At 41.8% G+C, this 15487-nt stretch overlaps 3 protein-coding genes across 3 annotated transcripts in view; 1 reads left to right on the top strand and 2 right to left on the bottom strand.

Moving 5' to 3' along the window:
- Positions 1 to 959, bottom strand: part of HMMR (hyaluronan mediated motility receptor) — a 36493-nt gene extending 35534 nt beyond the window's left edge. Inside the window, exon 1 of the mRNA XM_019506494.1 lies at positions 823 to 959. Coding sequence (XP_019362039.1) covers positions 823 to 868 — 46 coding nt within the window. The 5' untranslated portion in view covers positions 869 to 959. The remainder of the gene's footprint in view (positions 1 to 822) is intronic.
- Positions 960 to 1085: 126 nt separating this feature from the next.
- Positions 1086 to 8086, top strand: NUDCD2 (NudC domain containing 2). Its single transcript, XM_019506496.1, has 4 exons — positions 1086 to 1315; positions 3596 to 3644; positions 5321 to 5472; positions 7198 to 8086. Exons 1-4 carry the CDS (start codon positions 1127 to 1129, stop codon positions 7279 to 7281), a joined length of 474 nt encoding a protein of 157 aa, XP_019362041.1. The 5' UTR covers positions 1086 to 1126; the 3' UTR covers positions 7282 to 8086.
- A 2633-nt stretch (positions 8087 to 10719) lies between these two features.
- Positions 10720 to 15487, bottom strand: part of CCNG1 (cyclin G1) — a gene marked incomplete at its 5' end in the record, with an annotated part of 6850 nt that continues 2082 nt past the window's right edge. The window contains 4 exons of the mRNA XM_019505993.1: positions 10720 to 12425; positions 13852 to 14046; positions 14767 to 14865; positions 14961 to 15039. Coding sequence (XP_019361538.1) covers positions 13855 to 14046; positions 14767 to 14865; positions 14961 to 15039 — 370 coding nt within the window. The remainder of the gene's footprint in view (positions 12426 to 13851; positions 14047 to 14766; positions 14866 to 14960; positions 15040 to 15487) is intronic.

Raw genomic sequence — 15487 nt, 5'->3', positions numbered from 1 at the left:
CCCCCCCCCCCCCCCAGCCCCCTTGTGTTAAGACACCCTTCAAGTTCATCCTGCTGAAAAGCTTTCTTCTTGCAAGAGTATGGCACAAATAAATGAACACGGGCAAGTCACAGCATCAGAGAAGCAAAGCTGGAAGGGACCTCCAGAGGTCATCTAGTCCAGTGTTTCTCAGCCCATGGGTCTGGCCCAAAAGCAAGTCGGAAGAACATATGAATGGGTTGTGAAGAAACTTTAAAAATGGATTCTCCTTTAACGGAGAGAAACGTGGGAAGCTGAGGCTTTTCCCTTATAGGCTGGCACTGTTCCAACCTGCAAGAGGCTGCTGCCCCCTCCCCACCCCAGCCCCCATACACTCCCCTACACTGGAGGTTTGGGACAGCAGGGCAGGACTGGCCATTGAGGTTTACAAATAGTATTAAATAGGTTGAAAACCGCCGAAATAGTCCAAATAGGCGGATGATCCCCATCCAGACCTGCCCCTACAAACTACACGTTAAACTCTAAGGGTCCCGTGTCGTCGGGCGGCACCAACGAGGCTGCGCCGGGCAGTGTTTGTGGGTCACAAGGAGGAGCTGAAGCAGGCGGAGTGGGTCCGGCCCCAACAACCACTGGGGAGCACGTTACAGCGGCACCGTCCCCCGTCACCGAGGTACGGGCGGATCTGAAATCAACCCAGACAGCGCCGCGCCGCTTTGCCAGTAAGGGGGAGACGACTGAAGTGAAATAAAAGGAAAAAAGAACCGGAGGAAAGCAAGCCCCGCCCGGCTCCCCCCGTTTTGCAGGCGACCGCGGGCAGGGCAAGCGCCGGCAGGCGGGACTCACCGGCGGTGTCGTTGAAGCGCCGCAGCGGCGCCCTGGGGAAGGACATGACAGTCCCGTAGCGCAACGCAGCGCAACTGAGCGGCCGCTGCCGCCGATGCTGGATTCAAAGTGCCTAACCGCTCTCCCTGCAAACCCCGGCGCCCAATCACAGCGCTCGACTTGTGAGCTGCTCGACCAATCGCCGCGCCTTCCTGCCGCCGGCTGGTGCACGCGCACGAAGTCACCCGGAAGCTGAGGCTTAGCGTCGTTCTACGCCTGCGTGCCCGGTCACTTCCGGTGCCAGGGAGCGGCCGCGTTGTGTTGGATGTCGGCGCCCTTCGAGGAGCGCAGTGGGGTGGTGCCCTGTGCCACGCCCTGGGGCTGCTGGTACCAGACGCTGGAGGAGGTGTTCATCGAGGTGCAGGTCCCTCTGGGCACGCGGGCCAAGGACGTGCGGTGCCGCCTGCAGAGCCAGCGCCTGTCGCTCTCCGTGCAGGGCCAGGACGTGCTCCAGGTACCGCCGGCCCGCGACGGAGGGAGGCCCCGTGGGAGACGCCCCGGCGGTAGGGTTGCCAACCCTCTAGGGTTGCCCTCGCGTCTCAGGGAACGAGATGTAAGTCTCCAGGAGACTGCTGAGAGTCACCCTGGAGATCGGTGATAGGGCATTCATTCAAATAAATATTCAATGTTGAATCTGATTTTATACAGTAGCCCAGTGGGCTTTTGAAATGTAATAGTAATGTGGGCTTGCCTTCATGGCGTGAAGTCTGCACACTGTAATCAGTAGCTGATATACACAAGCACATGGGTACATTCACATTGTCACAGGCACGTTGGTGTTCAGAAACCTCTTGGAATAAATTCAAACATGGTTGTCAACTGTACAGGGTCAGTGTAGGCTCCAGGAGAGTTCCACGGGCTCTGTCGCATCACACCACACAGCTTCCTAGGCAGCGGCTGTAGGATCTGTGTGGGGAGAGGGGGAACCTTGTGGCCACACAGGCCCACGCTGTGGCGCTGCATTCAGGCAGGGGGCGCCTTGGGAGCAAGCAGCGGTCATGAAGCTCCGGAGGCTGCAGCGCTCTGGCTCCAGCCTCAGTAGGCGCTGCTTGGAGTAGAGGGAAACAGCCTGGGCTGACTTGTGCTAGAAACAGGGTTGAACCCCTCCCCACCAGGCTTATGGAAAACAAACATAGAGAAACCTTACTGGGAAGAAGTATGTGACCTGAGTGTAGCTGCCTCCCTTCTGTTCAGTTGGCAACGACCATGCGAGCGCTGAAGGGCCTGTGAAGTATCACTTGCTCCAGATGAGGCCCACGCGCTGACCTGCTGTTGTAGGTGCCCACAGAGATCAGCGGGCATAGCTCTTTATGCACTAAGTGTTAACACTATCATTTGTTTCTCATGCTGAAGTGTCTGTACCCTGCTAGCCTGCTAAACGTTTCAGGTAGGATACATAGGCAAAGTCCCTCTCTTCAAGCGCTTAACTATAAGAAGGGTATTGTTATAAAAAAGCAGGCAAGGTACCTTGGGTAAATCTGTTATCTTTTATTAGACCAACTCAGATAGTTGGAAAAATTCTTCTTTGCAAGCTTTCCGGTACAGGTATCCTTCATCAGGCAGAGGAGGCATCCGCAGATGGTCTGTGTTCTTCCTGGATGGAGTGGTAAAGCAGCCAGAGGCCAGTAGTTATGCAAGAAAGCCAGTCAGTTAAAATGTAAATTGGGTTGGTCAGTGGATGAGAGACAGGTGGGGGTTGCGGGGAAGGGGAATGAATGTAGCTGTAGTCAAAGGAGGGAATGAGAATAGCTGGTAAAAAGTAGAGGGTTTACCTGGGGAGTTGGATGTTAGGCAGGCTATAATGTGTCATAAATCCAATGTCTATATTTAGTCCATGATTTTTTGTATCCAGTAAGTTGATGAAGTGAAGTTTGTAGGCTCATCTGTGAAAGGTGTTTTGTAAATTCCCTTTGAGAATTAGAACTGAGAGATTGGAGAGAGAATAGTTTTCTTGTGAGAAGTGGGCATTCTTGTCTTTGAAAGCCTTATGTGAAAGCCTTTTGAGATGTGTGAGGTGAGGATCACAGGTGTTCTCAGTGCAAATTTTGTGGTATTGGAGGGCTTGGCTGTATATTACAGGTTTCTTGGTATGTTTAGGGTGATTAATGGTTCAGTGCAATCCATGGGGTTCTTGTATATGGTGGTCTGTATTTTACCATTCTGGATGGTGACCATCATGTCTCAAAAGGAAATGTTGTATTGGAGTATTTTAGAGAGAGTCTGATGGAGGGGTGATGATTCTTGAATTTCTGATTAAAATCATTGGAGATTGCAAGTTTTCAGTCCAAATGTTAAAGATGTCATCAATATATCTTAAGTATAGCAAGGGTTTCATGGTGCAGTCCTTGAGGAATTTTTCTTCCAGGTGGTTCATGAAAAGGTTGGCATATTGTGGGGACATTTTGGTACCCATAGCTGTGCCCATGGTCTGGAGGGAAGTGTTGGTTATTGAAAGTGAAATTGTTGTGTATGAGGATGACATGTATAAGTTCAAAAATATCTTTGGGTCTGTACTCTGAGTTGTAATCTTGCTCTTGTATATATGTGAGGCAGGCTTTGTGTCCTGATTTTAGTTGTTAGTAATTGCTAAAATAGTTAATAGCAACACTCAAATTTTGATACTGCAGAAGTTGATGACTCTTTTCCTCTGAAAGCAGACTTGCTTTTTTCTTGGTATTTTTCATTAGAATTAAAAATTGTATCAATTTTATGTAACGTTATAATTCTTTTTCAGGGTAAACTCTTTGACTCTACAATAGCTGATGAAGGGACATGGACATTAGGTACGAATACGCTTACATGAAATATTGAAAAGAGACACAATTTTTGTTTGCACCTCTCTCTGTACTTTAAAAAAACTGACTTTGAAAAACAGGCACATACTTTTATTTTTTGTCCTGCTTTCTTCAACAGTGTATTTTTCAGGTGTGACATGAGATTGGCATGTAGTTTAACAAAAAATGATGAAATGTAAAATGCAGTTAGTCTGACCCTCCATGTTAAGCACTTTTGTACACATATTATGCCAGACTAATGGGAATTAACTAGTCTGTTGATAGGAAGATCAGGAGTCGCATACTGTGGAGGAGGGAGGTTGTAATTGACTTAGATAAAGTAACTTAATCTTGTATTTGTATGAAGCATGAATTGTACACCGAAAGGTATAGGTTGAGGCTGACAGAGAAATGCCTGGAAAAATTGGGTTTGAATTCTGTAATGGAATAACTGTTAATTTGAAAAATAACCAGCACAGTTTATTTATATACAGCAAAAGCTTTGTTATCCGGCATCCATGGGAAATGGGGGGTGCCAGATAACAAAATATTCCAGTTAACTAAGAGGCCTGAACAGGTGTCTTTGCCTTTTTGGGCCACCGCCCCTCCCACCACATTGCAGACCCTCCTGCCGCATTGCTAACCTTCCCATGGGCCCTAAGGGGGGGCCCCGTGCAAGCTGATATGTCCTGGGCCGTGGGGACTTGGCAAAACTGGAAGTGCCATGGTGGGCATTTCTGGTTTCACTTTTACCTTACAAGCCGGCATGCCAGTTAATAGAGCATGCCAGCTTGTCAAGTGCTGGTTAAGGCAGCTTTTACTGTACTGGCATAATAATTAGTCTGGAAAAAGTTTCTTGAAGAAACATGGGGCATATAATTACTATTTTTCTTGTTGGTTTCTCACTCATCCTTTACCACAGCGTGATACTTTATCCGCAACCACAATAGTTCTTTAACTGCTGTTGCTTGTGACGGAGATGGGAAATCACAACATATGCATTCCCTCTTTAAAGAGTTAGGATATGCTTGTAGGACTTGGTTCTAGTGGTGAACAGCAGATGCCCCACAAGAATTCATCTGAACTTGAAATTGTTGAGTTTTAGAATTGCCTTATGCAATTTATTATTACATTCTATAAAGTATTCAGGAATGTCTTCAGGAGGCATGTTTCGAGATCCTTCTTTGAATAGCTTGTTTTCAGGTGTGGAGGATGAACCTCCTAATCCAAAACCAGTGCTGATTCATAGAATCATAGGGGAAGGGACCCCGCAGAATCCTCTACCAGGTCAAAGGCTTTCATGGTTTAGTCTTCTAGAATTTAGATGTAAAGGAAATTCTGTGTTTACCATAATCTAAGCAACTTTGCGTTTAAGATAACTTGCCACCAATAATTAGCTTCTAACATGGGAAATGTTATAATTTTCCTAAATGTCCCAGGCAGTCCTCTAATTTGAGATGCTTTCCCCTGTATTTGACTTGCTTGTACAGAAGTCTTTCCCCACTGACATTCAGCTGCATCCTTTTCTTAATTTAATTTTATTACACTATTTTACATCTGTTCCATCCAAAATAACTTCTTGCCATCCTTGTTGTTAGCCATATTCAAAGCTCTTACCGTGGTTTTTTTGTACAAATGAATTATTTCACAGAAGTGATGGTTATTTCTATTTTTCTCTTCCAAAGAGGACAGGAAATTAATACGTATTATTCTAACCAAGACTAATCGAGATGCTGGCAATTGTTGGGCTTCTCTGTTAGAAAATGAGTATGCTGCTGATCCTTGGGTACAAGACCAGATGCAAAGGAAACTTACGCTGGAGAGATTCCAAAAAGAGGCAAGTCAGAAGATAAAAATGACTGCTTTATTTGCATGTATGCAGGTTATGGAGAGTTCCTGTTCCCCCGAGCACTGCCAGGAGTAACTAGGAATAACGGCCGCAAGTTGACTGAGAGTAGGTTCAGGCTAGACATCAGGAAACACTACTTCACAGTCAGGGCGGCTAGGATCTGGAACCAGCTACCAATAGAAGTGGTGCTTGCTCCTACCCTTGGGGTCTTCAAAAGAAGACTAGACAATCACCTAGCCATGGTCGTTTGACCCCAGCATTCTTTCCTACCCACGGCAGGGGTTAGACTTGATGATCTGCTCAGGTCCCTTCCAACCCTGCCAACTATGAAACTATGGCCAGGAAAAATAGGAGAGATTCTTTTGTTGTCCAGTTACATTCCTTTGGGAAACTGGAGTTGTTTTAGCTCAATCACGTTAGTCTTTCTGGTGACAGAAAACCTAAAAAAAAAAGCCCAAAAAACCCTCCTATTACGATTTCAAAAGCTGTTGTTTTTGGCCAATAGTATATAACTGGCTTAGGTTCTTTGGGGTTTAGTGTCAGTGAACATTGCTGTTAACTAACTGTAAAACCAGGATGGTCAACCTGTGGCATGTGTGCCACAAGTGGCACAGGCAGCTGCTGTGTGCGTCTGTCTGACACTTGAGGCCCAGGCTCTTAGAGACGCTGTTGGACAACAGCGCTGAGAGCCAGATTAACCTTCCCCTAGCCTGGCAGCTGCTGCCAAACTTGGGGATTTGTACCCTGGCTTCCTATATGCAACTACAGCAGTCATAGTAGCAGCATCCTGCCCCCACTTTATTCTGCAGGGGCTTCTGGAAGCTTTCTGGCACCCCAGGTGACAATTCTATCAAGTTTGCCTTTGGATGGGGTGGAGATCAGAGGAGCACTATGGGACGGGCTGGGGGGATAGGCCTTAAGTTGTGGCATGTCTACCAAAATGGTTGGCCACCACTGCTGTAGAAGAATAGAGCCTATAAAAGTAAACAGTGTGCTGGTCTCCAGACATACCTATATTTAAAGGTTTATTTTTTCAAAATAAAACTGCTATGCCTACATTAATACAGGGTATATAGTAAAAGCTACCAGTTTTCCAAGTGGTAAAGCCTCAGCCTATAATGACTTCTGTTTTGTTTTTTTGAGCAGATCTAATACTACAATCCTTTTCAACATAATGACATCTACATATGGCATTTAACCATCTTTTTGTAGAAGCGTTAGTAATCAGTGGCAGCAGAGTTGTCGGATTAGAGTTTACTGGTTAACTGCTGTGTCAGAAAATATCTGAATAATTCCTTTTACTGAAAATAAAATGCTTTTTAATTAAAAAATGTTATTTAGGACTGCAGAAGCTTATCTTTTCAGATAAGTGATTTAAAGAAATACTATAAAACTCAAAATGTACTTAAGTTTATATTCATTACATGTTACGTATTTTCTTGATGGTAGAGATCTATCTGCCTTCTAAACTAAGGGTAGTAATACTGCAAACTCATTTTAGCAATAAGCTGTCTAGCCACTACCAGTCCCAGCATGCTTTTAGTTTATAATTGCTTATGCATGTGTGTACATTTTTGTCTCTTCATTCTCCCTGAAGAATTGAAACTGCTAACTTTCAAAAACTGTTGTCAGTTTGGAACAGTGTTGGACACTTTGATCTACATACTCATTGAATATTAACCCTTTTACAATTTTTTTCTTCCCCAAATATAGAATCCTGGATTTGACTTCAGTGGAGCAGAAATTTCTGGCAACTACAGCAAAGGAGGACCAGACTTCTCTAGCCTTGAAAATTAAATTATTACTTTCAACTGGGTTTAATGATACCTGAGAGAATTCATTTTAAACTGAAGGGTTTGTAGCTAATGAAGACTTAATTTATCTACCCAGTGGAATGTCTCTGAACCAGTTAGTCTCTAATGTGCTACCCTGCCTTGCTTTCTCCCAAATGGAAGGGGTCTAGGCAAACAGCAAATGGTAAAGGGTTCCTGTTGACTTGTGCTAACTTGCTAAGAAGATAATGTGCACACTTGACAAGCATATTATTTTAAATGACATATAAACAAATATTTTTGGAGAAGTGCTCCATATTAAATTGGAGTCACTGATATCAGGAAACCACTCTTATGAATGCAAGTTTTCAACATCAGCTACCATTTTCTTTTCAACAATAAATTCCACTGGTAAACCACTTAGCTGTGTGTTCCATAACTAACTTCAAAAAGTATGTTTGTGGCTCTTTCTGGGTAAGCAGCCAGCTGATGAGTTAAGTTTGATTCTAAAACTGGTGGCAGAATGAAGAGTATTACTCCAGGCCGTAGAAATTCAGATTTGACATTCTGTTCAAGTGTCATGCATCACCAAGGGATGAGTATGATGGTATCATGACTTGAGTAGAAGTACTTTTAGATATGCTTAGTGTCTATATATTGATTGTGTGAAGAGAACGTTTTGATTTCTGAAAGGGTAGAACAAAAAGAGATGGCCACACTTAAGCTGTTAACTTGTGTATCTTACTGAATAACGTGCCTGTGTGTAAGACAACTAATGTGCACTCATACATTTTTGTATGTAATCTGAATTAAAAAATATAAATTTGTAACAATAGGTTTGTGCTATTTTTTAGTGTAATCCCTAGGCAAATTATGTATTTTCAGGACCCAGTCTGGTAAGTTGACTGTTATAATGCCTGTTGGGTACATATAGGCTATCCAATTCTAAGGGTAGAAGGTAGAGATGCCTAGTTAAGTTGTACCATATTTTAAATATTAGCAAGTAGACTGTTAATTTCCAGGTAGAGTCTCTGCCAGCAATTTATCCATTTAACTGGATTAAAAATGGTTAGTAATCTATTTAACATGGGGCAGTGAAAAGAAGGAACATGGTTTCAAGCAGATAAATCTAATGGGGGGAGGGGGGAGGAGTGAAATAACTAACACAGAAGGTGAGAATTAGTTCCAGCAAGTATGGTTGAGTATAACATGGTGCTGTATTTTATTGAACCCTAGTTAGTAACAGGATTCAGTACACTCTATTGATAACAGAATGATGTTGGCAATCTGTAGCGTGTAGCTAATATTCCTAAACAGTCAGTAAGTGTAGTGTTATAGTCTTAGTTTTGGGGTGGATAGAATTAATGAAAGTACATGATTAAAATTGTAAAGGTAATTCTTTTAAAGTGCACACAAAAGAAACATACTGTATTTACTCTAATACAAGATAAGGCTATTTTCCATTTAATTGGTGGGGGCAGGGGCAGGTGGTTTATGTGGCTGTGATGTTGGAGCTGCTGCTCTTCCCTCCCCCCCCCCCACTTACCTCCAGTAGTGCCATTTACCTGCTAGTAGCTTCAGCTCCAACCCAGCTTGGGGCACAGAGCATGGGCTGCCTTCATCCTGTGCCCAGCCATGCAGCTCTGATCCAGTTCCATGGCTAGAGCTGGAGTTGCCAACACCACTGCTGTGGCTGGAGCCCTGACTGAGGGTAATGGCAACAGTGGGGGAGGGGTGGCAGGGTCACAGGGGGCAAGATGTTGGGCAGGGGGGCATATGCTGGGGGGCAAGTAGTGTGTGTGGGGAGGAAACAAGTGGGAGTGGGGAGGGATCAGACTGTTTTACTCCCTTTCCCACTCTGCTACTGTTTATCTCCTTCCCACTGTTTTTCCTGCTCCAGCAATGAGGGGAATGAATTTAAGACTAATAGTTTCTAATAACTAGATTTTGTACATAGAAAATTATAACACTTACACATTGCCAGCTGTGGAATCTAATTAGGAGGGGGGTTGCCTTAAATTCAAGTCATCTTGGATTTGGGTAAGTATGATATTTTGAATGGTACAAGATGCAAATAGTTACCAGGGATGCGGCTTGTCCTATAATTTCAGTTAGTTATGTCCTACCTAATATAGAGAAATCCTTTTAAAAGGAGAAAGGGCTGTACTATTCCTTACCTGGTAATATCAAGTCAATCTCTACCTTTACTAATTTCCCAGATAAGCACAAGATGGACTTACAATGATTGTCTAGACTTGATAAAGTGCAGTTGACAGTGTATACCTGTGCACTTTCATTGAAGTTCAAATGCTTTCTTTCCAATTTCCTTTCAGAGGGAAAGGCAAAGGTAATACAAGCATTCAGGGTAGATGCATAGAGAACCAGCAGTATACTATCTAGACAGCTGCATTGGTGATCAAATTCCCTTCTCTGTGGGAGGGGGTAAAAATGCTTAATCACTACTTTGGACAGCTACTAACAGCTGTAGAAGCACCAGAAAGGGCATGTTGTGGAAATTTTATTGGGTCTGAGCTCAGGATCTGTTCACTTAATCAAGGCCACCTTGTTGCAAGCACCTTAAGGTTCACAGCTGTTCTAAGTCAGTCATTTTATTAATCATAGAAACAGGTGCATGCACAAAGCTTTCCATTACATTCAGTGATTGCCCTATGAAAGTAGTTGAATACCATATAAGACTAGGGGGACACATTTAAAAGATTCTTTACTTTCAGAGGGTTCTTGAGTGCCAGTATGTACTGTTCCAGATATTTCTGTCTGCTGCATTCACATGCAAAAAGAGCTGGTGTAGTGCAGCAATCTAATTCTAGAAGGCAGAATAAAGACTGCAAGGATCACAAAGTACTAGCTTTATCTTGTTTATATTTTTGTGTAGTGTAGGAGATGCATGTTAGCAGGCCTAAAAGATCTGGATTTTTTACCTAAATTAAATGTCATTCAGCCTTTGTAAGTGTCTTAAAAAAAATAGCTGAGCTCTTGCTGCACAGGTTCCTTGCACTTTATGTGGGCTCTGCACATGCAAATATGCTCTTATGCAATGACCCTTTTTATACCAAAAGTGTTATATGCAAGGTCAGTTCACTCTTACAGGATCAGAGTGGTAGAAACCTGCAGTCAGCTGCTATACGCAGGGCATTGGTGCACACCAAACTATAGTCTCCTGTAGGGAACGGTGTTCCTCCCTCATTGTCTGTAACACACTTCTGTTTTTGCCATCCTCGTGATAGGGCCCTGTGCTTGTGTGCACTGTCTGTTGTTGGTGAGTACCAAAAGTGGTGGAAATGGGTCTGTACAGTTGAGGTCTTGGACCATATCCCAATTTGCTACATTGTACAGTGGATTCCCTGTATGCAAATTCACATTAGTCTTCCAGGAATGCATGTACAACATAAAGCAAGAGAAGCCTGTACTGTACAGTCAAGAAGAAAGATATAGTCAAGACAACTGCATCTCAATAAAATTTATTGAAAAGGTACATTTCTTAGTGTGGCATAACTGCACTTTTGTTAAAGGTCTACAACGCGCACTTTCAGAGTTATTTCCATACAAAGTTGTCTTCTTTCAAAAAGTAAGTTGGTAGGTAATACAATGCAGAAATAGCATTGTTAACAGTGTTCACTAGTCATCTCAAGTTCACATTAAAATAAAATGCTCTGCTTTTCCTGTACAATTTTGGTTGAATGTGTTCTGTTAATGGTTCTACTGTAGCTTTAGATTGAGGATATGGCTTAGAGAAAGAAGAACAGATACTGGTGCACCAGCCCCAGTCCTATGGTATGCTCTGATCTTCACAGGCCTTCTCTTCACTATCCCTCAATTCATATTGCACTCAAATGTTAGTGATCTACAAAAAGTCTTCTTTCACAGTACTCAGATCACTATATCAGAGGTTCAGCTGCTCACATTACAAAACACCAGAGTTGTTAACTTTTTTTCATGTTAAAGCCAGGCCTACCTCAACATTCTGTGAGTAAAGTGTCTTGGCACAAGGCTTTTGTTAAAAGAATAGTACAGCTCTATTCTTCATTTAAGATGGCATATGCTATTCAAACTGATAGTTACAGATATAGATGCAGTTTCTTAGTTCAGTAGCTAGAGGCAAGGTTTGTTCCAAATACACCCACTTCCACAAAAAAAGTTGCACCTCTAAAATGCCAGAATACACCTCCCTCTTGAATGGCTGACTCCAAGAAACGCTTATCTTGTGACTAGAAAAAAAAAAATGCTGTATCCAGGTTAGGATTTTTTTAAGCTTTACACTCCAAAATAGCAATAAAATCAGTGCTAACTGATCAACTGCACAGGGCCTGAAACTGATTAGTCATCCCTGTTAAGTTACAGCTCTCTTTTGGTGCGACTGCCAAGGAAGAATAGTTGGGGCCTCAAGAAAGACCTTAGCATAAGGTCCCCTAAAGTAGTAAACCCTATATATCTATGCACTGCAAATCTCCACCATAAAGAATTCAGTGCATCACACTTTTAGAAAGTGATTGTAAGAATTACCAAGTATAGCCATAATGAGACTACCCACTTGCACACTTGAATGAAGCATTTGGCTTGTCTGCTATTTTGCACCCTTTGATCTTCAGTAAGTACACTGAACTTACTGTAGTTTCCCCAATGACCTTCAATCCTAGAGGACAATGCTATAAAGATACTGCACAAGTAAGTTAAGTCTTCAAGTTTCAAATAGGAGGTTTAAGTAGAGGAGCATCACTTTCACAGAATTAACTGCATCCAGTTACAGTAAACCCTGGTTAGACTACATAAGTTTATCTATGCGTTGAATACCAACTAGTAAGAGGTTATTAAATGCTTTAAAATTAGCATGGTACCTTACTGTCAAGTACAACTGAGATGCAGATTTTAGTCCTGTCCTTCAGGACTGTTTACTACTCACATTCTTGTAAATTCTACATTGAGTACCTTTGCTGGAGAAAAACCAAACAAACAAAAAACAAAAACAAAAAAACCACAACAAAAAACAAACCTCTTTAGTCCAGAGTATTGGACAACTGAAATATGCAGAAATCTAAGAATTGAACTTCAGATGTTAAGAGCCATGGTGATTCAGGTGTCAGTTCGCAATTTTACAAGTGAACTCTAAACTAGTCACTTGTAAGAAGTGGTCATCTTTCCATCTTAAGATTCCTGTAGAGAATGAGAGAGACAAATCAACTGAAAAAGCCATTGCATATAACAAATTACATCTCAGAAATTATGGCATCTTGAAACAAGTTGGGGGGGGGGGGGGGGGGGAAGACAGAGGAGAAAAGAAAAAGGACAGGACGACTTGAGAATCCTACCTATCCTACTTCCCCAAACTACCAGTTGAGGTATGACAGTATAGGTGGAAGAGCCAGTTATCTTACTATTATTGTACAGATTACAATCTGAGTGTAGTGGATGTTCTTTTTTCAACATAGTTTACTTGAGTGTGAATCTTAAGCATGGTATTAGCAGCTGAAACTTGACTGTTAAAGTTGCTCCCCACATCCCAAAGTTTAAAAGCTTTGAGCCTTTAACAGTTTGTTTTTATAAACAGTAAACTAAATAGGATCTCTTGGTCATGAAGTCTAGCTCCATGCTATCACAGTAGAAGACATGCAACTGTTCCAGAATGACTGATGCATGCCATTTTGCTAGAACCAGATAATATTCAATGACTGTTTTTAACAGTTTGTATAGTCACTTTATGTGACAGTTTTGAGGCTTGTATAGCCAGCATGTTTAATTGTAATGATACACACGGTGTGATAGCAATAAAGATGAGTCATATTGATGTAGTGTGACATTCTGATAGTTTGGGTGGTATAATACTCCTTACTACCTAGATAGTTTCTGGCCTGAAATAAAAAAAAAAAAGTTGCATTTTAAAATTGTAAAACACAAAAACAAAAAACAACCCAGACTCATGATTTCTTATTCTTTTGCCTCTAGGCATGTTAGGGACATCTAGTCCAACACACCCTAGAACAAGAGGACCTGCATTCAGTGCCTGCAGGACAGGCTATTAACCTGCAGTTCAAGTTTTGATTCTAAAAGGTAAACTGGTATGTTGACCTGTTACTGAAATAGATATGCACCTTTCTTTTATTTCAGTTTCCTTGTATAGGAAAAAGTGAACCAAGGTAACAACATAGCTGACTTGTAGAGTTCCTCCTCTAGCTATACTCACTTGGGTTCCACTGTTTTGTGTAGAGTGGGGCACAAGTGTCTGAATTCATGCTTTTGCACCTAGAATGCACTATGTGCAGGGAGTGGTACTGTGGTTTTTGTATCACATGCTGCCTTGAGTGGACAGGTAGTTTCTTTGCAAGTTTAGGCCTGAGACTGTCTAAAGATGCAGCAGCCTGCTTATGAAAAGAGCCTGAAAGACCATTTAAAAACAAAAAACACAACATTTAGAGGAAAATGAGAACCCATTCATTTGGAAACCAAGTTGAGTACCTAGGCTGTGTGAAACATTGAAGAGAAACCCCCAAGATCATAAAAAGCATAACTGCCGAGAAGTTGGTTACAAATTAATTACTTGAAAGTCTAAGTCTGAGAGTATTTAAGGGGAAAAAAAATTTACCTATTAGGAGCCAGTTTCTGGGATGGTGGGAAGGTGTGTAATTCTGTCATAGCTATGCTTTAGTTGTCGTGCTGTACGTCCCGATACAATCCATTTTAACTTCTGAACATTTGGTTTGCAACATTTGCTTGAAGAATATTCTGTAAGGCACTTTAATACTAATTCCTTCCAAAAAGCCAGATCTCTGTCACTTATCTAAACAAAAGTGAGACTACAATTAAATCAATTGCTTAAGTCACAATTAGTGATGTAACTCAAGCTAATAAGGGTCTTATATACTACAGGCCAGTAGAGACACTAGGGTAAGAAATAGCATATGCTTTGGTACTGCGGACTATTAAAAGCACTTTTTTGTTGAAGGCCCTCTTAACTCGAAGTTTTGCATGAAACTACTAAGAGCTAGATATCAGTAACATACCCCATTTAGCTAGACTTGAAGCTAGAGAAACTTGTGCAGGCTAGGGCTCAAGTGTGTTAGTCCAGGATTAGATCTGGTTTAGTTAGACATCCCATTTTGTACGGTCCTAAAAGACATTAAGTGTCAAGACTAAGAGTATTTTAAGGAACTAGTGCAGTTTTTCCTGCTTTATTTGGATTTGTAATGTTCTATGCCTCTAACAAAAGAGGCTCTTGGGTGTGATTAGTGGATACCAAATAAGCTTATAGAAATGGCAAAGCTGACAAGACATCCTTCTCTTGTCTTCATTTAGAAGAAAAAGTGTTTCCATGGTTGTTATTTTAAGACTTAGGAGACAAAAGTATTAGTGTCATCTGACTGCTTTAGGAACATTTCAAATGAGTTGCTGAAATCCCTCCATCAAGGACTGTCTGTACTATGGATTCTTCAGAGCTATTAAGTTATCTTTATGAAAAGATGTTGAGACTGTCATCTTCGCTTAATACAGTAAACCTTACCTTGGAATGGGTCTGAAGGCACTTTAACACCTCCATCAACTCAAGTAGTTTTTTTTCTTCTATCTCCAGAGCCATTATAGATAATGCCAAAACAGAAGGCTGAGGGGGACAGAAAATAATTAAGTTAATTCTGAAGACTGGAGCTTAGCAGGATCAGTTAAGTCAGTATGGGTACACGCATTAGAGAGACGTACCTTGGCTTTAGAGAACATTATTCGGCAGTGACATGCTTTAAGTTGGGCTTCCAGTCTCTCAAAATTAAGGTATTTACTCCTGTAAGAAGGTTGAGTTGATTTAGTTTTATGCAGTATAAAGTTTCCTTTCTAGTTGCATAGATTAAATAGAGACAGTTGAAGCTTTAGAAGTTTGCTAAAGTGTTGTATATCTAGAAGTATTCTCTTAAGTAATGTTTAAAAACTCAATTTCTGGAAGTCTGAAACCTTTTCCCTTGGATTGAAAACAAACTGGTATGCACTGAGTCACTTTAAAATTAGGTGGCAATTTATTTAAACTATACATGTTCTGTACATTTTCTGTTTGGAACAGGAAGGCAATGGGTATGGAGTATTTTGAAGTTTAAACGTTATAATATAGTTGAAGTTGGGGGGCAAGTCTATTAAAAACAGTGATTCACATGAGCCACTTTACTGCTGCAATTTAAAAGTTATTTTAAGATTTTCTAGCCTGTTGGGGGGGGGGGGGGGGGGGGGGGGGTTTTCCC

Source organism: Gavialis gangeticus, unplaced genomic scaffold, assembly GCF_001723915.1.
Source record: "Gavialis gangeticus isolate Ggan-Ray unplaced genomic scaffold, GavGan_comp1, whole genome shotgun sequence".
Lineage (NCBI taxonomy): Eukaryota > Metazoa > Chordata > Crocodylia > Gavialidae > Gavialis > Gavialis gangeticus.
This window is presented reverse-complemented; position numbering and strand designations above follow the sequence as displayed.

Bases quoted from the DNA above. Each gene is read 5' to 3' on its own strand.
- NUDCD2 (XM_019506496.1), top strand. From the start codon at position 1,127: ATGTCGGCGCCCTTCGAGGAGCGCAGTGGGGTGGTGCCCTGTGCCACG. The intron at 3,645-5,320 runs GTACGAATACGC...TCTCTTCCAAAG, and splicing joins TGAAGGGACATGGACATTAG to AGGACAGGAAATTAATACGT. The intron at 5,473-7,197 runs GCAAGTCAGAAG...CCCCAAATATAG, and splicing joins TGGAGAGATTCCAAAAAGAG to AATCCTGGATTTGACTTCAG.